The 20,393-nt window shown below is 45.1% G+C and overlaps 3 protein-coding genes and 1 long non-coding RNA gene across 6 annotated transcripts in view; 2 read left to right on the top strand and 2 right to left on the bottom strand.

The window, feature by feature from the left end:
- Positions 1-235: 235 nt before the first annotated feature.
- Positions 236-9,937, bottom strand: mmp21 (matrix metallopeptidase 21). The gene is made up of 16 exons (XM_061755457.1): positions 9,842-9,937; positions 8,478-8,551; positions 8,314-8,397; positions 8,122-8,212; positions 7,831-7,905; positions 7,488-7,562; positions 6,957-7,040; positions 6,088-6,173; positions 5,797-5,872; positions 5,641-5,686; positions 2,632-3,443; positions 2,138-2,277; positions 1,938-2,079; positions 1,602-1,859; positions 850-1,022; positions 236-776 (listed from the first exon to the last, which is right to left on the bottom strand). Exons 1-16 carry the CDS (start codon positions 9,894-9,896, stop codon positions 468-470), a joined length of 2,580 nt encoding a protein of 859 aa, XP_061611441.1. The 5' UTR covers positions 9,897-9,937; the 3' UTR covers positions 236-467.
- bccip (BRCA2 and CDKN1A interacting protein) lies at positions 8,674-12,558 on the top strand. Its single transcript, XM_061755456.1, has 7 exons — positions 8,674-9,548; positions 9,708-9,782; positions 9,879-9,959; positions 10,466-10,552; positions 10,633-10,820; positions 10,912-11,080; positions 11,663-12,558. The coding sequence occupies exons 1-7, from the start codon at positions 9,345-9,347 to the stop codon at positions 11,831-11,833; spliced, it is 975 nt and encodes a 324-aa protein (XP_061611440.1). The 5' UTR covers positions 8,674-9,344; the 3' UTR covers positions 11,834-12,558.
- dhx32a (DEAH (Asp-Glu-Ala-His) box polypeptide 32a) lies at positions 12,094-19,313 on the bottom strand. 3 transcript variants are annotated; one of them, XM_061755454.1, is made up of 11 exons: positions 18,814-19,313; positions 17,032-17,225; positions 15,975-16,350; positions 15,587-15,826; positions 15,389-15,482; positions 15,004-15,153; positions 14,129-14,320; positions 13,793-13,933; positions 13,512-13,702; positions 13,252-13,442; positions 12,094-12,942 (listed from the first exon to the last, which is right to left on the bottom strand). In XM_061755454.1, the coding sequence occupies exons 1-11, from the start codon at positions 19,117-19,119 to the stop codon at positions 12,804-12,806; spliced, it is 2,214 nt and encodes a 737-aa protein (XP_061611438.1). In that variant the 5' UTR covers positions 19,120-19,313; the 3' UTR covers positions 12,094-12,803. The 3 variants fall into 3 exon arrangements, with proteins under 3 accessions (XP_061611438.1, XP_061611437.1, XP_061611439.1); XM_061755453.1 differs by having other exon boundaries at positions 12,094-12,990; positions 18,814-19,310; XM_061755455.1 differs by lacking the exon at positions 14,129-14,320 and having other exon boundaries at positions 12,094-12,990; positions 18,814-19,311.
- The window catches only part of LOC133468973 (uncharacterized), a 29,749-nt gene continuing 28,193 nt past the window's right edge, over positions 18,838-20,393 (top strand). The window contains exon 1 of the long non-coding RNA XR_009785596.1: positions 18,838-18,956. This is a non-coding gene — a long non-coding RNA (uncharacterized LOC133468973). The remainder of the gene's footprint in view (positions 18,957-20,393) is intronic.

Here is a 20,393-nt window from a genome sequence, read left to right as displayed (position 1 = left end):
AACTCGTAGCTCAAGGCGCCATTGTACTTTTGGGGGAATTTGTGCAATCTATTAAAAATGCAAAAAAAACTAAGAAACGACATGTACACAAGTATACGCAGCCTGTTGCTGGCAATTAGAGGCTGAAGTCTTTTCTTGCTTGGCACACCTTCCCTTGGGCGGTTTTGCCAATTCGCCAACCACTTCAAGCGCCATCTGGTTGCATGAGGATCAGTTTCCACTTATCCACCTTGAGATGTTTTGACAGCTTTATTGGAGTCCACCTGTGGTAAATTCAGTCCAGTTTTCATCTTGTCATTTTAGGGTGTTATGTGTAACTTTGTTTTTTGTTTTTTTTAATAAGGCTGTAACCCAACAAAATGTGGAAAAAGCAAAGCACTGCGAGTCCTTTCCGGATGCGATGTGTTATAGCTGAATGGGCCAGGAGTTGGCAAAGGACGCATCATGAGGGGTACACATCCAAGTCTTCATCTGGTCAGCGTGAGCGCGGTGGGGTGGACGTTGCAGATGTCGAACCAGTGCTGGTCCACTTCCTTGTGCGGCAGCAGGCCGTTACGCGGCAGGAAGGGGCGGCGGCGGGGGCGGTCGCGGCCGCTCGCCACCTGCCAGAAGCGCCGGTCCTTGAAGAGGAAGACGGAGTTGTGCGCGTACGAGAAGTAGGCGGCGTCGACGTTGCCGCCCGGGTGGTCGACGCCGGACGTCGGCGGGAATACCTCTCGGATGGGTTTGGGGAAACCTGGCGCCGTGCCGTTGGACTCCACGCTGAAGGCGTACACCTGTCGGAAGAGGTAACTTAAATTTGCTAATATTAATTTTTTTTTTTTAAATGCCCCTGGCTGACATCCTTACAAGACTGCTTTTGAAGAAGTAAATGCGCGAGTCCCTTCGGTCGTAAACGGCCGTGTCAATGGGACCGAAGATTCCCGGGAAACCCTCGGAAATCTTCCTGGGGTAGCGGTGGCCCTCTGGGTCCTGTTTGAAGACCTTGTCGTTTTCGCTGTCATACTTCCAGAACTGAGTACCTGTCATAACAGAGGAGTTCTGCACTGAAGCGTCTCACGTAAGGAATTAGTGTGCCCCCGATATATCTATTCACCCATCGCAGATTGTTTGTGGAACGCAAATGGAAATCTGGTATAGTTGTATTTTTTTTTTTTATTATTATTAATATAAATATTGATTGAAGTGCAGCAAAAAGACATACTGTACGTAAAATAATGAATATTTAAGCAGTTATTTTGTTTGCCAGTGGTTTTCAAAAGTAGATTTAATAATTTCGTAAGCCAGTGTAACATTATGCACAGTTTGAACATTAGCACTGCACTTGAATATTAGAAAAGAAAAACCACAATGAAGCTGTGCCGCGGACTGACCGCTAGAGGGAGCATACTATACGGACAATCACAGTTTTATACGTTTTGCTGTTTTGTGTGTTCAAATACATCTAAAATATGTTTTTTTTTTTAAAGTGTTTTTGTATTTGTTTAAAGCATGCGGGATGGGTGCACCGATTTTCAAAGATTTATTTTATCATTATTTATTTGTTTTAATGGTCTCTCTGATGGGGGTTCACTGTATTGGATGACAAAGTGAGATTCTACCTTTGAAGAAGTAAACGGCGTCTTGTTTCCGGGACCAAACGTGCACGTAAGCGTCCACTCCGTCTGCAGGGAGCCCCCGCCAGCCGATCTGCAGCGGCACCGGGTCCCCGTAGCGGGTCCGATTGTTCCGGTTCTCGTACAGCCAGTACCAGCCCTCCCTCACGAAGTAGGTGTTGAAGCGGACCACCGCTTTGCCGTAGGGGGTCTTCTCTCGTCGGATCCAGTCGAATACAGTGCTGAAGCGGCCCTCGCAACCCCCTGTGAGCGACGCCGGAACAGAGTTGAACTGAGAACTTCCGGTGCCCGTTCCAACCCTGGACACTGGACACCGCTCACCGTAGAGGTTCTGTATGGCTTTCCTGTCCATCCAGTCCATCTCAAAACTGGCCTCTTGGGGCAAGTAGCTGGGCTGCATGATGGAGCCAGGTCTGTAGATGTGGGGCAGCCCCAAAACGTGTCCGATCTCGTGAACCGCCACCTAAAAGAAGATGTCCGGTCAGGAAAAAGACCGGGATCCAGGATCCCTTGACACTCACCTTAAGGAGGCTAATCCCACTGCCGGCGTTGGGGGCAGTGAAATGTTCGTCGTCGTCAAAGTGGATGTCGCCCAGGAACCAGGCATGAGCAAACTCTTGACCGCTTCCATCGAACCGCTGGTTGCAACCGAGATGTCTTCCTAGATGGCATAAAATGTAATCATGTGGTGCTGGTACAGAACAGTTTCATTCACCCTTCAAATTGAAGGTGATACCAATTTTGGTCCACGTTGGAATCCCAAGAACGGTGGATCCTCGGGAAGCAAGTGACTCCAAATGTCATGAAAAATGCCCAAGAGACCAAATGTCTGACAATCCAGAAACCATTCTTTATGTTCATGTTCCTCTCAGATTGGTCAAAAATGGTTAGGGTTTAGGGTGAGCAGAGTCCCGACACTGGAGCTCTCCAGTGAGGAAGCACTGGATTGTAATAGAACGGCAACCAGTCCGGGGTGCAAGACAAACCACCGGAAAGCCGTGTTGGGTTGCCGTACCTGTGCCAAAGCCCAGCCTGATGTCGATATCCTCCAGCGGCGAGCGGTTGTCTTCCACGAACTGGAGTGGCGACACCTCGCTCCACATCCTGAAGGCCAGCCTGAAAATGTAGCGCTGCTCCTCGATGGACAGCTGACTGCTGTAGCCTTCGCCCATCAGCCGCCATTTCAGGACGTTCTTGCTGAAGGCCACGTGTCCCGCCTCGCCCAGGTCCCTCTTGCGCCTGCGCCGGGAGACCAGGGCGGCCAGGTGGCGTTTCTTGCGTACTACCGCTGGGCTAGGGCGCATTTTCGCCGAATTGTTATCCGGGGAGGTGTTTTTTGGCCTGAAATCTGGGCCCAAATCAGTGTTGTTGGTGTCAGAGAGAGCACTTTCTGTGCCATTAACCCTCACTAATAACATTTCAGAGTCGTTAGCAGCACCAGACAGTGTGTCACTTGTTATGTAGTTGCTATCAGTCTTGTTCCAAGTGGTGCCGTTTTCAACACCCAAGGCCAGATTCTCGTCAAGGTCACCTGGTTCCTGACCCCTTTCCTTGTCGGGGACGCCACACCTCGGCTTGTTCATGGCCTCCCTGGTGGCGTCGTCAAACGCACCAGTCACCGGCAGGCCGGACAGCCTCTGGAAGTCTTTGAGCGCTGCCGTAAATGCTTGGCTTTCTCCGTCTGGAGGAGGGCGATCCCTGGAAGGAGGCACCGAGGTCCCCTCCTGGACGCTAGCTCGGAGGTCGTCAAAGAAGCCGTCGTCGTAGTCGAGATCCCCGTCCTGGTCCCGCATCTCCTCCCACCTCACTGGCTTCATGAAGCCGTATCTGGAGAGGAATAGCTGAACGAGACAAGGATGCAATCATTGGCACGGGAGTTCTACTCCAGCCCTCTAGTTGCTAGTAATGCAGAATGAGTCAAAAAATGTTGTTTTAACTCTCTACAAAGTTTCCAGAAAATGAGTACTAGGTTTTGCCAAACTGCTAAAAACCAGAGAACATTACAATAAACTCAAGTTGCGGTTGGTACTGTTCCCCTCCAGTCCTCTAGGGATGGCATTGCGATGAATAAATCAGTCAATAAATAAAATTCATAGGCCAGTTGAAAGATTTTCTTAGAAAATCAGTCCTAGGTTTTCTGCAATCCTGCTAAATAATATGGAACATTTAAATAAAAGCATATTGCAGTTCCACTCCAGTCCTCCAAGGAGTGCAAATGCAGAATGAGTCAGTTTAAAAAAAAAATTCTTCTGTACCAAGTTTCTAGACAATCGGTACCAGCTTTTGCGCTCTCATCCTGCACTCTCTCTCACACACACACACACACAAACTGGTTGATCAACAAAAAATTCCGTGATTTCAACAAAGTGCAAGTTTCTAGAAAAGCCAACTTTCATAATTCTGACACACTCAAAAGATAGCAAAATCAGTTCCATTCCAGTCCTGCAGGTGGTGTTCATGCTCAATGAATGGTTTGCCAACTGTTCAACAGAAGAACAGCAAAAAAAAAAAAAAAAAAAAAGACATTTTCTAAAAATCTGCACCAAAATTTAAGTTGCAAAGGTCCTCCAATATTAACACACACAAATCATACAAGGAAATAAAAAATTTAAAAAATGTGACTGTTCAACTCCAGTCGTCCTCTAGGTGGTGATAATACAGAATGACAGTCAATATAAACCAAATCCCAGATCAGTTTTATTTCCAAGTGGAATGGCCTTTTTTCAATGCAAGTTTACCTCCGCGCTGGACTTGTCCGTTATGGTCTGAGCTTGCTGGGCGTGAAACATCTGCAAATCAGAGTGATCGCGATGGTGGAAAAGTTTCTCGCCGCTGCTCGGCCAAAGCAGCAAAGACGTGATCAGCTGGATGAAAGTCAGCATCGTGATGGGATGGAACGTCAGCGGCCGTACGCCTTTATAGGACCACCAGGCACAGGTGTGGCCACTCGGGTCGGGGGTCGGTTGGGGTCGTCCCACAGCGTCGTGTGAAAAGCAAACGCCACTCAACTTGATGTTAGCTACGAACAGTGCAGACGTGTCGTAAGACGCTCCGCTGGTTTTGAAAGGACTTTGAAGAACACCTGCTTTGAACAGCGACGCAAAAACTTGAATTGAAAAGACCACACAAACAACAAAAACACATCACCATAAATAGAATATCAAATACATTCATGTGCCGTGGCTGTGGGGCGCGCAGTGAAAATAAATTGCATTTACAGACAAAACTGGGTTTTAAATATACACACTGGACACTTTATTAGGTATACCAGCAGGGTGGGGAACGTGATTCCGGCAAACAGGAAACAAAAAACAAAACAAATCAGTATTGTAGTGACTCAATCGCCTTTTGGGATCTATAACATAATAATAGACTCACCAATTTTTGCAAAAATTATATACTGGCAAACATCTACCAATTTTTAAGATGATGGCAAAGCACTACATGAAGTTCCTCAACTTACTTCAACATATTCCGTGGCACTAAGATGGCGCCAAAGCGATACGTTTATATTAGACAGGGTTTTAGCCTGAGCGCAACAGCAGTGAATTACGATAGTTTCCTCCCAAAAATTCACAAATAGGAGGGGGTTCACTGGAGATGCCACAAGATGGCGGCAAAGCAATACATGAAGCTCCTCAAATTACTCCAACACAGTCCCTTGGCACAGTCGCAATACTTTGACATTATATTATAGTTATACAAAAACAACAGTGGATAACGGAGGATACGTTCCAAAGAAATAATCAGCGAATGGCTGAAGCTGCAAATTGCAAATACGCGTGCGAACACTAGTTAAGAAAATATTAGCAGCAGTCACATTTGTGTCCAATTGAAATGGCCCTTTTGGTTTACCGGTGGCATTCTTTTTTTGTCCATACCTAGATGTTTCGATGTACCTAATATAGTGTCCAGTTTACACATTTGATTGACAAAGAGTTGAATGTTCATTTCAGCGCTTTGCTAACGGCCTCCGCTAGGTTCTGCGCCGTTGGCTTCTCGGCGGTGCAGCTGACGCTCAGACCCTCGGCCTGCATGGCGTCCCGCGTGGTGGGCCCGATGGCGGCAAACTGCACAATACAGGGTTTGTGAATGATTTTATTATTATTCATTTGTTTTTGTTTTTTGCCGCATGTTCGTCATACAGCCATATTTACCTTTATTTGCGCTAGTCGTTCGCCAGCCAGCCCGCGTAAGGCCTCCAGGCAGAAGTCGACTCCCGACGGGCTGAAGAAAGCCACGCTAGCCGGCCAGCCCTACGAGGGACAATGCTAAAAATGGTGGCGGCGCCTACGAGATAGCAGTCATTCCCAAACCACTTAATTGGTCCAAAAATGATGATTTATTTCATTGAAAGATTGCAACTAGTAACCTTTGGTGGCATTTTTCTTTTTTGTTTTAACCCTCGCCTCAGGAAAGGTTGGGGAACACTGATTATATAGTGTGCAACATAGCGAGAGTGGAGAATAACCTGCGCTGCAAAATAGTCGTTGAGATTCTTCTCCACATCGGGATGTGCCGCCGTGCGATAGACAGTCAGCGTCTCGAGGGGAACACCTAGTGGACAAGACAGGAAGTCAAAAGGTACAGCGTACAGTGAACCACGATAGGGACCGAGCCCGAATCGTGCTCTCAATGAAACTCCTCAACTCTTGTCAACATCATTTCTGGACACCGAGATGCCACCAGATGGCGCCGTGCCGGTGAGTTTTTAGCGAATAACGGGATAGGTTCGCCAAAATAAATCCGCCATTAGCCAAATGTGCAAATCCTAAACCAAAAATGTCACGAAAACAACTGTTTTATTTGTTGCTCACTACTTAAGAGTAGAATAGAAAAACAAATAATTTAAAGTTCTTTGAAATGTTTGATGCATGAGGCTCATCGTTATGGGAAATCTATATTATTCATCACAATTGAAAACAGTTCCCAGGTGTCTTGCTAGCAAGCTTTTGTCAAAACACCCCAAGGATATGGTGAAATGGGCTTGTTCCCCAAGTGGATCAGCCTCAAGCAGTGCCCCAGCCGACCCCAAAATTTGTATACAAACATTAAAACGTCCACTTCCCATAATGTGTTCCCAAATGTTGCTGAGAACGTTCCCCTTCGGAACTGGATGGATACTGAATTAATCCGGTGAGGGAAATCAAAACGATCGCTATTTCCATTTTAACCTATAGGAAAAAAAAGTTTCAAAATCTGAACAAATTGGACATTGCGCTCCCAGGATGTTCCGCCTTAGATGCGCCGCTGTAGTTTAATGACTTTTTTTTTTTTTTGTATTATGATTGTACATCCCATTCATCATTTGCTTGTGTTCATGATAAAAGGACATCTTACCATTCTCCCTCAAAGCTGTAGGCAGGACTTCTCTTTTGATGGAGCCGCAGGGGAAGAAAAGTGGGGGGGTACTGGTGACCTCTCCTACATGGGAAGGGGAACATGCGGTCATTTGCAATACTGTGCTTCCGACACGGCCTAGTTGTGCTTTTGTCCTCTCAACTACAAGCTATCCTTTTTTGGGATTCATAGACTGTTGGAATAAAAATGCATGAAAACATGATCCTTACTTAATACATTAACATTTTCGGTCAGCAACAATTGAACAAAACGAGCTGTCAAACTGCATGGCTCGGCGAGCGGCTTTTTTTGAAAAATTGTTGCTCGAGGGGCCGGAAAAAGTGGCCAAATTGCCAAGTTGTCAACACTGACTCGCTTTTGTAGATTAGCTGCTCTTTGTTTGCGGACATATTGTTAGTGGAAGAAGTGCTTGCAGTTGGGATGCACTTTGAAGCCGGAAAAAAAGAAGATCCTGACAAATGAATCAATTAATAACTTCGGTCACAGTCGACTAAAAGGATGCCAACGTACGTTCAATGATGACACGAGACAGGACCTCCGCCGTCCCTGCGTCCTCGCCGAGGGGATCCAAGCCAAGACGGCGTACTGCAAAGGAGGTGAAGAAAAAAAAGAAAAAAGTAACATAACCATCGTTCCGAGTTGAAGTCAGCTGTAGTCAATTACTTTCTGCCACCCATTGTTTCCAAACGTTATGAAAAGATCAATAAAAGGGCAACAAAAGAAGGTGGGACACACTTCAGGAAGGTGCCGCACCTGCGCAGGAACGACAATAGTGCGTCGCCAACAAGTTGTGACTTGTGCTAACGGCGCAAACGGCACCTCGCGCGTTCGTGTCGGCGGCAGGTGACTTTACCTAAGGCGGCCGTCGCTTTGCCCACCACATAAACGGACTTTGCGTTCCACTTGTCTTTGGCTGACCGCTCCCATTCTGTGGAAAAAGACACAAAAGAGCTCTTTAGTTAACACTTTTGTGACAGTATGACATTATTTTGACACTTTTTGGGGGGGGCATTTAAAACAAGGTGGCCATTCTTTTACCCATCGGGGGCCATATTGGTTTTAGTAAAGTCTACCGAAGGCCATGTAAACAGTGGTTAACTATTTTCTTTTTACATTTGAAATAAGGTCGTGGATCTCGTCTCACCTTCTCTTCTGTCCGCTAAGCACATCTTCACTGCTTCCACCGCTCTCGGGCTCGTAAATATGAGGCCACCGTATTTTTCCGGTTGGAAAAGCTGAGGGGAAAATGGCATAAATTGTCTTGCATGTATGCTGACAAGTAAAAAAGAAAAAAGAAAGAAAAGGCAAAGTAAGAGCAAACAAAATGGTGAGTTACCTTATCTGAGAGGGTGTTTAACGATACAAAGTTAAAAGATAGCACAGGCAGCAGGGTTGCTTGAAGCCCACGTGATGCCATCTCCTGTAGGATTGCATAATTGAAAAAAAAGCCAAGCATTAAAAGATGACAAAATAATGTGGATTTTTAATAAGTGCCTCTACCTGGATGTAAGGATCAGGCACTGGAGCGCCATCCTGTGGCGCCTTCAGAAGCAGCACGTTCATCTCGATTAAAACTGGAAAAATGAGCAATCACAAACGAACTAATTATTGATTATCTCGGAGCGGAAAGTGTGTGTGTGTGTGTGTGTGTGAGAGAGAGATGAATGGAGCTGTGATCAAGAATTCAGTGAAGTGAGCACGAAGGAAGGCGTGAATGCACAGAAAGCTCAACTACACCCATCAACTGTCAGCCTGCTGATAACAACATAGAAGCTCGGATGGAGCATTTTTCATGTCTTTGTTCACTCACTAAGCAGTTAACGAAGCCACTTACATTAGCCGTAACGCACCATGACGTCTGCGTCACGCCACTGTTGTCATTTTAAAAACTGGGTTCAAAACTCGCTAGCTTGTCCACACAGCTGAGCGCGAATAGACCAGTAGCAAAGGGGGGGCGCAATATTGTCAAATTGACTAACGTCAACTTGCGTGTCACAACTCATGTGTAATTAAAAAAATTCCGAAATTAAACACTCTTTGAGTAGAGAGCAGAAACGCAGTTTGAATAAGTGTCACCCCTTCGAGATGAGTTTATTCCACTTGACGATCTCCATTGTGGCTCTGATGTAGCTATGGGAAACCGAAGATTTGAGCCAAAATGGCGTCCGGAGACGCACCAGTTTCCTGAAAATTTTGAAAGTTGACTAAACACCACAAAGGTTCATTGTACGTCAGATGTTAGTTTTACTATATTATAAAGATACATAGTACTTTTTGCCAATTGGCATTTCAACGTGAGTGAAAATTACGAATGAAACTCCTTCGTTCACGACACGCCATGCGGAAACCCGCCAGGTTTGAGCCAAAATGGCGTCCGCGCAATCCCCAGGTCCTTCTCCGCCACGCCCACGCTCGGCGCATGTTTGCAGCATGGCGTCGTCGGCTAAGAAGAGGGCGGTAGGTCTGGGGGAGAATCCCCGGGAAAGCGACGACAGCACGGACGAGAGTCTGGGGGAAGACGGCGATTCCACCGGGGAGGACAGCCAAGCGTCCGAAGAGGAGATTAACGAGGTGGGAATGACGTTTATCATTGAGACACGACCGATTGAATGCTCGGCCTCGCTAGGTTGCTAACGCTAAGGCAGCTGTCGACTGTGATATTAGCCTTCAATTCAGTTCTAACATATTTTACTAGGGGCAGTAAAATAAGCAGGTTTGTTCGCCTTTTAGGAGGTGACGGTGGACTTCGAAGCCCACGCCGTTTCACACAACGACTACAATGGCATCAAGAAGCTCTTACAACAGGTTGGTCGAGGGAGCGCGCATGTTTTCGAAGTTGGGGGAAAAAAAAAGTGTCTGCATACGTGTTTGTGACCGCTGCGGTGTCCCCGCCCCCTCAAGCTGTTTCTGAAGGCTCATGTCAATACGTCAGAGATGACCGACATCATTATCCAGCAGAACCATGTCGGAAGTGTCATCAAGGTGGGTCGTTGGTTCACGCTTTCTTTCATTTACAATTTTAGTATTTCATTTTCAAAACTTTTTGATTTTATAGCAACGGTACTGTACTAACTTGTTTTTGTTTTACATTTTAGTTTTATTTGGTATAATTATTTCATAACATTTTGGTATAAATGTTAAATATAAAAGTTTTGTTACTTTTTCATATTTAAAGATATTTTTATTATGAAATTGTATTTTTTTAGTTCCTTGAAAAAGTTTGTTTATTTGTACATATTTTTAAAAGTTTTTACTTTGTACATTTTATAAACAATTTTACTTGAAGATTTAAGTTTTATAGTTATATCCATTTTATAAATTCATAACCCTCATTTTACAAATCATCTTTTAAATGTTATAATTGAGAAATAAACTTGTATTTTTATGAAACGTACAAATGTTTTATGCAAATCTATTATGTTGTAAACGTTTCATGAATTCATAGTCGTTAATCATATATGTTTTAAAAACATATTTTTATTCCCTAGCAAGCAGAGGTGCCCGAAGACAGCGACGACGACGACCCAGATGAAGTGTTTGGCTTCATCACCATGCTGAACCTCACAGAACGAAAGGTAAGACCATCTGTCGTCGTCGTCGGGAGACGAAGGAGCCGTTCGGACGTCCGCCACGCGTCGTCTTCGTGTGTTTGTAGGGTGTGCAGTGCGTGGAGCAGTTGAAAGAGCTGATCCTGGACCAGTGCGAGAAGAGCTCGGGCCGCGCCGCCGCCGAGCAGCTGGAGCAGACGCTCGGCGACACGGCCGAGCCCGTCGGCCTCCTGCTCAGCGAGCGCTTCGTCAACGTGCCGCCGCAGATCGCGCTGCCGTTGCACAAGCAGCTACAGTGAGTTGCTGCGCCTTCACCCAGTTACATTTTGCACTTCATCTTTTTGAGGGGGAAAAAATGAGCAGAATATAATGTCCGAATGCCTCAGGGAGGAGATCCGTGAAGCTGAGCGAACCAACAAGCCCAGCGGGAAGTACCACTACTGCCTGATGATCAGCAAGACCTGCAAGGAGGTCGGCAAGAGCATTCCCGCCAGAGGCTCCGCCCCCAAGGACGAATACATGTTTATCAATGCTGAGGAGGAATTCTTCTACGAGGTACCAGAAAATCTGCTGCCTTGGCTTATGAGTGTCCCCACTTACCAGCTTTTTTCAAGCCGTCGCTTGGGCAATTTATTTAATACGAGCACAGTGAACGCTCCGCATATTTAGGGGTCGGCATTTGCGGATATTTTTTGGGAACCTGTCCTCCAGTTAGATTAAAAATTAACTTATTGGCCGTTTTTGTGCTCAGGCCAAAGCCGTACCTCATAAAAATATTGCTTTGGTGCCAAGCAACTATGTTGAACTGAGTTGAGGAGCTTCATTTAGTTAGACCATAGCTTTGTCTAATTGAAAAAAAAAAAAGTGCTTCGCTGCCATCTTGTGGCATGTATTTGCAATTACAAACTTTTGTTTTTCGTTAGCCTAGCATCTTTTGAACGTTTTCAGAAAACGAAAACACCGTGAGCTTGATTCAACCCTTGCTTGGAAATGACCTTATCCTGGAGGACTGAAAAAAACATTATTGTAAATCCAGTTACAAACTTGCTCATGGAACGAATTCAACTCTCCAGTCACTGCGATAGAATGACAAATTCTGATGGCTTTTTTTTTTTTTTTTCCCCCCCCTTCTCGCAGCACGCCGTCTCCAAGTTCCACTTCTCGGTTCAGGAGGACGCCGACTCGTGCTTGAGCGGCCGCTGGTCCTTCGACGACGTTCCCATGAAGCCGTTCCGCACGGTCATGTTGATCCCGGTGGACCGGGTGCCCGCCGTCATGGACAAACTCAAAGAATATCTGACCGTGTGACGACCGGTTGCGTCACCGAATAAAGGGCGGGAGGAATTCCCCTCATCCCCGGAAAAAAAAAAAACAGACAGTCATTATTATTACAGTAAAGATTTAATACACATTATGCAATGGCAGTGACTATACAGCAGGGTGGGGGAGGAAACGTTTGGAAGTCCTCTGAAATTGTTTGTGCTTTTTAAAGAATTTCACAGTGTACTAGATTCAATTAAGTTTTCCAGACATGTGCTATACAGTTTAAAAATTGTTTACTACGTTAAAAAAAAAAAAAAAAAAAAAAAAAAATCTAGCGAAGGGTTGCAGATGAGTACAAAAAAACTCATGGGATTTAATTAAATTACTCACATTGTGCTATAGTTAAAATATTTTTACAAAGTTAGCTATGTTAGTGTTAGCCATATTAGCATGGCTCACAAATGTAATGATTTATGCAGGGTAAACAAAAGCAATGAGTAACATTTGCTATTTGTCTTTTCGAGGAAAACTAGCTCACTCAGAGGTGTTAATGCTAGTTAGCATTAACCACAATAGCACGACTCGGGAAATTTATGATCGAAGAATTGCTTGAATTACAATTTCTGTTTGCAATTTTGTATTTTTTTTTTTTTTTTAAGAAAAAAAAAGTATTCGTGAGAGGATGTGACGCAGGTTGTAGAAAACGGAAACGTTACTGGACTGACTTGTGAGAATTAAAGACACTGTAGGACACCTATCAGTTCAAACCATCCTGTTTCTCTTTTATATATATATTAAAAAAAAAAAAGTAATTTCTTTACTCTCATTTTATCTGACCACTGTGAAACTGTCATTTAATAATCCCCCCCAAAATAAACAGTACCACAATATTGAATGATAGACCTATCAAAAGATTACACTGTTGTCATTAAGTCGGTTCAGTTTTCTGGCCACCATTTTGTGAAACAGTTGTTTAATGATGACCCCCCCCCACCCCCAAATGAACAGTACCACATCACTGGATGGCACAGCGATCCGTAGACTGCACAGCGCTGCTGTTGCCATCGTGGCTGCTGGCTTTGTGTCTGTCGTCCTTACAAGTGTCGGCGCTGGCGTGCGGGTCCAGCATGTGCTGCAGGATGTCTTTGCTCTCGCTGCGGGGCAGGTTGTAGAAGAAGTAGAGCGGAACCGTTTGAATAAAGCTACAACAAAGGCGAGAGAACAAAAAAACAGAAGAGTGAAAGATGGTGACATATGGATAATCTTTATTGTTGCGTTCATATTTTTTCCACAAATTTCTATTGGTCTGTCCCTACATCTGTTATTTTCACCCAATTTAAAATGCTGAAAATAGCATGAAAAGCGTAAACATTCGCATTGACCTCACACTGGGACCTGTGCGGCAATATGTCAACAAAGTCAAGGTACCGCTGTATATTAAAATATGAATTCCCAAGACTCACACTTGCGGTGAAATCTGGGTGACGATCCTCATGAAGTTGTTTTCGGCCAGCGTGTAGTCGTGGAACAGTACCCACTCGGGCAGCCCCAGCTTGCCGGCGCGCGGTCCGTAGCCGGACTGCGGGGGGACCTGGGCCACGTGCTTGTGCGCGAGGATCAGGTAATTTCCAGAGCCATCCACGTCCCGAGCGATCTGAAGAAGGCGAGACGGGAGAGGAACTCGAGAAAGGAACGTTTAGTTGAGGAAATTCGGGCGACGCACCTGCATGAAGAAGCCCGCCAGCAGGGCGCGCTTCAGGTTGGCCGCGTTGCTACTGGTGCCGAACGCCGGCTCAGAGACGGGCAGCTCGATCCGGTTCAGCGTGTCGGTCAGTTCCGCCCTGATGCTCTCGGCCGTCTGGAGGGCTGAATGGTCCAGGAAATTGTCTCTGCACCACTTTTCCACACTGAAGTCTTCAAGGAAAATTAACAATCTTGAAATAAAACAAAAACTGGGACGCTCCAGGAAATACTCGGTGCCCATAAAATGACATTTTGTCTTACACGGATCCTTCTGGCTTCTCTTGAAGGCGCTGTAGACGTTAATGAGGGTGAAGTGGTCGCCTTCGTGGTGCTGGAAGTTCCTGTGACACTGCGAGGCCTCGTGAGTCATTCCGGACAGAGGCTCCGTGAAGCAGTTAGGAGCTTAAAAGAAGGAGAAGAACACACCATCTAATTACATTCCAATACAAGAAATTCATAATTAATGCTTTAGTTTCTAAATTCAATGAATCATTCGCATGTGGTTGAGAGAGAGTGGCTGGCGATTGGTGGAGAAGCAGGAAGCGACAAGTGTATTACAATTAAAGTGACATTTTTCTTGCTACCATCGGAGGGTACCCGAAAGCATCGCCGCGACGGTCAGCATCTCGCTGACGCAGTCGAACTCGCAGGACGCCAGCAGCGCTTTGGCCAGCTGAGGTTCCAGGGGAATTTCGGACATGATGACGCCGATCTCGGAGAGGTTGCCGTCGTCGTCCAGAGCGGCGAGGTAGTCCAACTCCTCCAGGGCCTGCATGAGACCCGCGGGATCTGCCTCGAGGGGGGACGAAATCCCAACAGGAGTCACGACTCACAAAACGGAGGAAATGTTTCCTTAACAGTTTGACAAAGGCGCTTTTCTGTTCGGTACGAGTCATGATTGGCACGTTGTGTGACCAATGAAGAGTAACCGACGTAACCAACCAGTCACCAGCACTGCACGTAATGTAGATTGACCAATGTCTGCATGAAGAACGAAAGTCACTAGTGCTACATGTAGTGATTGACAGGTATCCCTAAACAATGACAGTGTCATTTCTTCGAAGAAGGCGGGACCTACAGTATGGAGAAACACAAGCCATTTGGAGGAAGTTCCTTTACTGTTCCGTAAGCGTAATGATTGACAAATAGATCGACCGATAAAGAGCAAGCGGGGTAACCGACCAATCGCCGAGGGTGACCAACTCCACATTGTTTCCTATCGACGGTTGCGTAATCGCTAACGAGTTGTCCCCCTTTTCGTCCGACCGTCAAACAATGCCGGGCAGCCGGCTCACGTCGGCTCGCCTCAGTCACGCCTCAACGGGCCCAAACAGACAGAGTTCCTCTGAGCACAAAAACACCAAGTCCGTGGGAACGAGACCACCCCTCCCGAGGGGGAAAAAAAAAAAAAAAAATAAAAAAAAAAAAAAAAATCAGCAGACAATTATCAAGCGTTTTCCCGCCAAGCTCACCGGGTCGGTCGATGAACTCGCACTGGCCCAAACCTCCGATCGCCATCCTCTTCAGGAAGAGAACGGTGGCCGTGATGTTGGACTCCAGGATCCGAGGGGATCTCCGCGCAGGAAGTTGGCCGTCGTCCGCGTATAAACAGAAACATTTACCTGGGATGTAAAAAGACGTCCAAATCAGGAAGGAAAGTTGTTCAGCTCGCAGTGTGTCCGACGTAAAGATATTTGTACAAACATCTAATTCCTTATAGATGCCGCAAGATGGCGGCAAAGTACTATTTTGTATTAGACAAGGCTATGACCTGACTAAATCCAAATTTTCATATGATACTGTACATGGCTTTGCCTTGAGCACAAAAACGGCGAATATGCAGCGGCTTGGCTGTACCTGCTGGTCCGCACAGCTTCCTGCGTAGTTCAGCTTGGCATTGACTGATGGACTGGAGCACCTCGGAGTTGGCTCTTATTCTCGGATTGTACACCTCACAAAGTAAAAAAAAAAAAAAAAACATCAACCGTGACTTTGACATTGACACTGCTAACTAATAATCATTGGCAGAGGTAATACCCTGTAACCAGAAGTTACCATTTTCTTCTGGACTCCGCAGTCAATGACAAAGTTGACGGACTCCATGGCCCACCACAGGTCCTCCCCGTGTTCGGTGGTAAGAAAAGCTCTACGGGATTTTCCACAGGTTCCTCGCTCATCCGGCGGTCGCCCGAGTCCTCCCCGGCTGGGACCGAGGACCAAGGGAACCATCCGGCCCAGGTGTGCTCCTAGTCTGGATCCTTCTTTCTGCAGGATGCTGTGGGCGCAGTGCACCTCCTGCGGAAGGAGTCAGACCTTAAGACTGGGCCAAACTGCCTTGCAGTGCATCCCAAAAGTATTCACTGTGCTTCAGTTTTTGAAAACAAAGACTTTCTGGATGCATTGTAGGGACACGGTCTGACTGACAGAAGGGGCAAAAACGCACCTCCTCCGATGCCAAAAACACGACAACGTCGCCGTCCTCTTTGGTGCGGTGGATCTCTAGAACCAGCCTCAGAGCAGAGTAGAAGTAATCTTTCCCGGCCCCGCTGTGCACCACCTCGGGAAGACTCGACGAAGGCGACTCCAGGCTGATGATCGGGGCTCCTCGGAAGTGACTCCGAAGCTCGTCTGTCAGGGGCGGGGCGGTGAGGACCACCACCCGGAGCTCGGGCCTGTGCACCAGGATGTCCTTCAGGAGGCCCAGCAGGAGATCAGTACTCACCGTCCTCTGGTGGGCCTGGTCGATGACGATCACTCCGTACTGCTCCAGAAAAGGGTCGGACATCATCTCTCTGAGCAAGATGTCATCGGTGCAGTACCTGAGAAGGCATAGGTGCACCTTTAGGTGTACTATACTTGTCACCAAGGCTGGTGCCCTCAAAGTTTCTTCTTCGGTACCCTAAACTTCAAGACAAGGAGCCTACATTTCAGTGTAACAATGGTTCAATCCTGATCTTGGTGGTTTAATAGCATGACATCATAGTGTGTTTGACCCCGTCAACACCTTGCAGGTTAGAGTGAGGCCCAAACCCCGAACCGGCCTACCCTCGGACTTACCATTAAGCAAAGACAGGCAATTGCCTGGGGTCCTGCAAGATTTCCAGGGGCCCACCCAAAGGTGACATCAAAACTGATTCATCACGTTTTCTTCGATGTATAGCGGGGGCGTTATCCCGGTGGAGTCGAAAAGAGAAGGCGGCAAGAGGAAAACGACCAATGGTTTCAACCTTTTTCACAACGACAATTTCGGCACCCTACCATCTTACTCTTATCCCTAACCTTCCTACCCTATTCCTAACCACCCTTAACATCCTACCTCTATCGGTACCCTAACCATCCTACCCTTATCCCAAACTCTTAACCATCCTACCCCTAGGGCCTAGCCCCTTACCTTTAACCCTTGCACCCTTCAACCTAACATTACAATCACAAGACGAATTTTTCTTCCGCACCTGGTTTTCTCGCTCAACGGTGCTACGTAAGAGGTCCGGGCAGCTGACCTGAGAACAGTATCGGAGCAGCAGCAGGTCTCCCGGCCGACGCTGTAGCCCACCTCGTGGCCCACGTTCACGTCCATTTCGTCGGCCACGCGCAAGGTCAAGTCCACGGCACGCTGCCCACCAGCCTGCGTGCACACCACCGTGCCGTGGCGGTAGCGGGCCGACAGGCACAACTCTGCGCACCACTGAGGGATCTGTAAGATTAAAAAAAAAAACTAAACACAACAGAAATAAGGCATTTCCAGCTGGGTGTCAAACTCCTTTTGGTCACGGGCCACATTGTAGTTCTAGTTTCCCCTCAGAGAGCCAAATGTGTGTACTTACTAGGGTTAAAAAATTCCAAGAATTTTCAAAGTTGGAAACTTCCCATGCAATCTAATAGGAATAAATTAGGGATTTACAAAATTGAAGGGTGGCTCTTAAGGAGGGATTTGGTGAAATATCTGTTAAAGGTGAAAAAAAATTGCAATGTTGATCTGCCAAAATGAAAACAGCTAACCACATAACGTAGACACACTTCATTTGCTGCAGTGGGCCACATGAAGTGATGTGGCGGGCCGGATCTGGCCCCCGGGCCTGGATTTTGACCCCTGTGGGTTACGGCAACAAAACGTACGGCGACACGTGCCGCGGCAAAGCAAACAGCGAGGACGGCGGTATTAGCGCTCATAATGGCGAACGTGCTAGGGCAGCAAGTGACGAGCTCGGTAGGATCGCAGATGAGCTGCAAGCAACAACAACATCGGAAGCGCCATCGAATCGCATCCGATCCAAGAGTCGCATGGAAACACAATCGCTTCACTAAGATGATAATTTGCACTTTTGATTGATAGTATCAGAGGGGTATTGGTTCAAAAATGGATTTGTTATTGTGGTTGCTCTTGTTCAGCGAAATAATTTCACCCAAATAATTGCCGATAAACCGATATGACGCAGTCAAATTATTGTTTGAAAAGGCAGACTTTTTCGATAGCGCTCTTGTATTGGATCACATCCATATTTTAATCTTTTTGTTTAAATATGATAATATATGCAAGTGATTTTTTAAATATATATTGAATAGAAATGCACTTTTACAGGTGTAGTTTGTAGGGCTGGTAATGTTTAAGGCCTCTCAATCATAACCAAAACAAAGGATACATTATAGATAAAATGGAAAATATACATTTAATTTATTGTAAAAATATTTCAACTATTTTATATTTTGCAGTTTAGATAAAAATGAAAAAAAACATTTATTTTAGTATTTTTTTTAAACTCGTGTATAATTAACTCATATACAGTGTAATTTTTTTCTTTTATTTGTTTTCATATTTACTATGCATTTCTTTAAATAACCGGGTGTAATACTAATTATTTTCATTTCTTTTGATGATTTTTCCCCCCAACTTTTTCATTGTACTGACTTTAAAACCCGTTTTGGTAAACGATAAACAATAGCTATTTTTATGAGATTTAATTTTATGTTTTATCTTTTTTTAAGTTTTAACTTTTAAAAAAAAAGTTTTGCTAACCATTTTATGGGTGTAATAAGACTATTTTATTTGTAATTTAAAAATATATTTTTGACAGACTCCGTGGTCCGACTAAAAAAAGTTTTTTATTAATTGTTTAATGTATATAATCTTTCTAAAAAAACATGCTATGGTGACATAATTAATGTCACTATTAAATAAAAGTAAAAAATGTTAAAGTAGCAAGTGACACGGACTTATTCTCGGATTGTTTTTGGCTGTTGTTGTAAATTGTGGTGCAAGTGTACCTAATATTGTGTCCGCTCACCTGCGTGCTCCTGCCGACGTCGGCGTGCGCGCACACGACCAGCACCTGCGCGTGGACGAGCGCGTCGTCGAAACGTCGCCGGAAAGTCCACATGGGCAGCGTCCTCCTCTCGGCCAGCAGCTTGTAGTACCGCGATGAGAAAGGTAAACCATCGAACCTGTTCAGCTCCAGTTCGTCTCCGAAGCAAAAGGGAGCCTCGCTGGCCGACTCCGCCTCACTTTGGTGCTTCTTTTGGGCCTCGCTGTCGGCCCACTCGGCCTCACTTCGACGCTTCTTTTGGGCTTCGCTCTTGTCGTTGTCGGTCATGGCGCGTTTATGCGCGAGTCCGAAATGTCAGCGTTCCGAGCGGAGTTGAAGGTGCTCCGTCGTCGTCGCTGCTGCACTTGATGGTCATCTGTCCTGACTGAGCCTGAACGCTCCACCCTCCCCGATTAGCGGTCGCACGTGTTCTCATTAACTACCGCTCAAGCTAGCCTCCTTCAAGACCAAAATGTCAATACAAATAAGCCAATATGTTGAAATATAATACATTCAATTATAATATTTTAATATATATATTTGAAATCAGAGCCAACTAAATACGATCTAATGACGAGAGCTTTTATTTGGAATTGAATCTGAAATAAAGAGGAATTTTAGTTTGAAATAATTACTGCAGGTTTGCTTTGAAACACCCCCCCCCCCCCCCCCCCCCCCCCCAATGTTTTGCGTAGCGCTCTGGAAAAGAATTCTGGACATTTTTTGGTCTTTGGACCAGTTTTCTTTTTCTGCAAATAAATGCTCTAAGTGGCAATTTTTATATTTGGAACTTGGGAGTTATGTTGTTCGTAATTTTTAGACTAAAACAGAAATGCTCCACTTACTCAAACATAAATCTATACAAACCTATATATAGCACATTTTGAGAAACTGATCATTTCCCAGTGGTCTTCTTTTTTTCAAGCACTATATATATAAAGAACTATTTAATAATAAGTAATGATTTAATTTATTTAAATATTGTAAATGTTGGTAATGTGTTGACCACATTAAAGATGTGGAATGGTTTCATAATAAAAGTCTCAATTATTTGTACTGTAATTTAAATGTATTAAATCAAGAGGCTTTTATTTTAAAATCTGTTTGCCAGACACTTTGTGTCGTAATTTTATTTTGAATTAAGTCTAAAAGGCTTTGTACATCACTTCCTGTTTTAATGGAGATTTTACTTTGGAATCAGTTTTAAAAGGGCTTTTATTTTGAAATGCATTTGCTATAGCACTTCCTGTCTCAATTAATTATCAAGCTTGAAATCAGTCTGAACTTAAGAGGGCTTTTTAATTTGAAATGCCACGACAGGATTTCCTGTGCAGTGTTCTACAAAATTGAGATAAAATGGTTTTGGAATAAAAATAAACAAATAAAAATCCTAATCATTTCTAAATGTCAAGTCAAGCTTTTATTTTGAAATCGGTTTGCTATGGTACGTCCTGTCTTAATTAAATATGAGCTTTTTTAATGAGTTTTTATGTCATAGGCCTTGCCAAAAACTAAACAAAATATAAATAATGATTTGTAAAGTAAATACCAAATAAAGCTAT

This window comes from Phyllopteryx taeniolatus, chromosome 19, assembly GCF_024500385.1.
Source record: "Phyllopteryx taeniolatus isolate TA_2022b chromosome 19, UOR_Ptae_1.2, whole genome shotgun sequence".
Lineage (NCBI taxonomy): Eukaryota > Metazoa > Chordata > Actinopteri > Syngnathiformes > Syngnathidae > Phyllopteryx > Phyllopteryx taeniolatus.
Note: the sequence above shows the minus strand (reverse complement) of the source record. Positions and strands in the feature narration are given on the sequence as shown.

Coding starts and splice junctions, on each gene's coding strand:
- mmp21 (XM_061755457.1), bottom strand. CDS start 9,896: ATGAGCCTTCAGAAACAGCTTGAGGGGGCGGGGACACCGCAGCGGTCA. Junction 7,563..7,830: donor CAAAGCGACGGCCGCCTTAG/GTAAAGTCACCT, acceptor CCTCCTTTGCAG/TACGCCGTCTTGGCTTGGAT. Junction 777..849: donor ACTTCTTCAAAAGCAGTCTT/GTAAGGATGTCA, acceptor CTCTTCCGACAG/GTGTACGCCTTCAGCGTGGA.
- bccip (XM_061755456.1), top strand. CDS start 9,345: ATGGCGTCCGCGCAATCCCCAGGTCCTTCTCCGCCACGCCCACGCTCG. Junction 9,960..10,465: donor ATGTCGGAAGTGTCATCAAG/GTGGGTCGTTGG, acceptor TTTATTCCCTAG/CAAGCAGAGGTGCCCGAAGA. Junction 10,553..10,632: donor TGAACCTCACAGAACGAAAG/GTAAGACCATCT, acceptor GTGTGTTTGTAG/GGTGTGCAGTGCGTGGAGCA.
- dhx32a (XM_061755453.1), bottom strand. CDS start 19,119: ATGACCGACAACGACAAGAGCGAAGCCCAAAAGAAGCGTCGAAGTGAG. Junction 17,226..18,813: donor ACGTCGGCAGGAGCACGCAG/GTGAGCGGACAC, acceptor TTAATCTTACAG/ATCCCTCAGTGGTGCGCAGA. Junction 16,351..17,031: donor TGCTCCGATACTGTTCTCAG/GTCAGCTGCCCG, acceptor ATGCCTTCTCAG/GTACTGCACCGATGACATCT.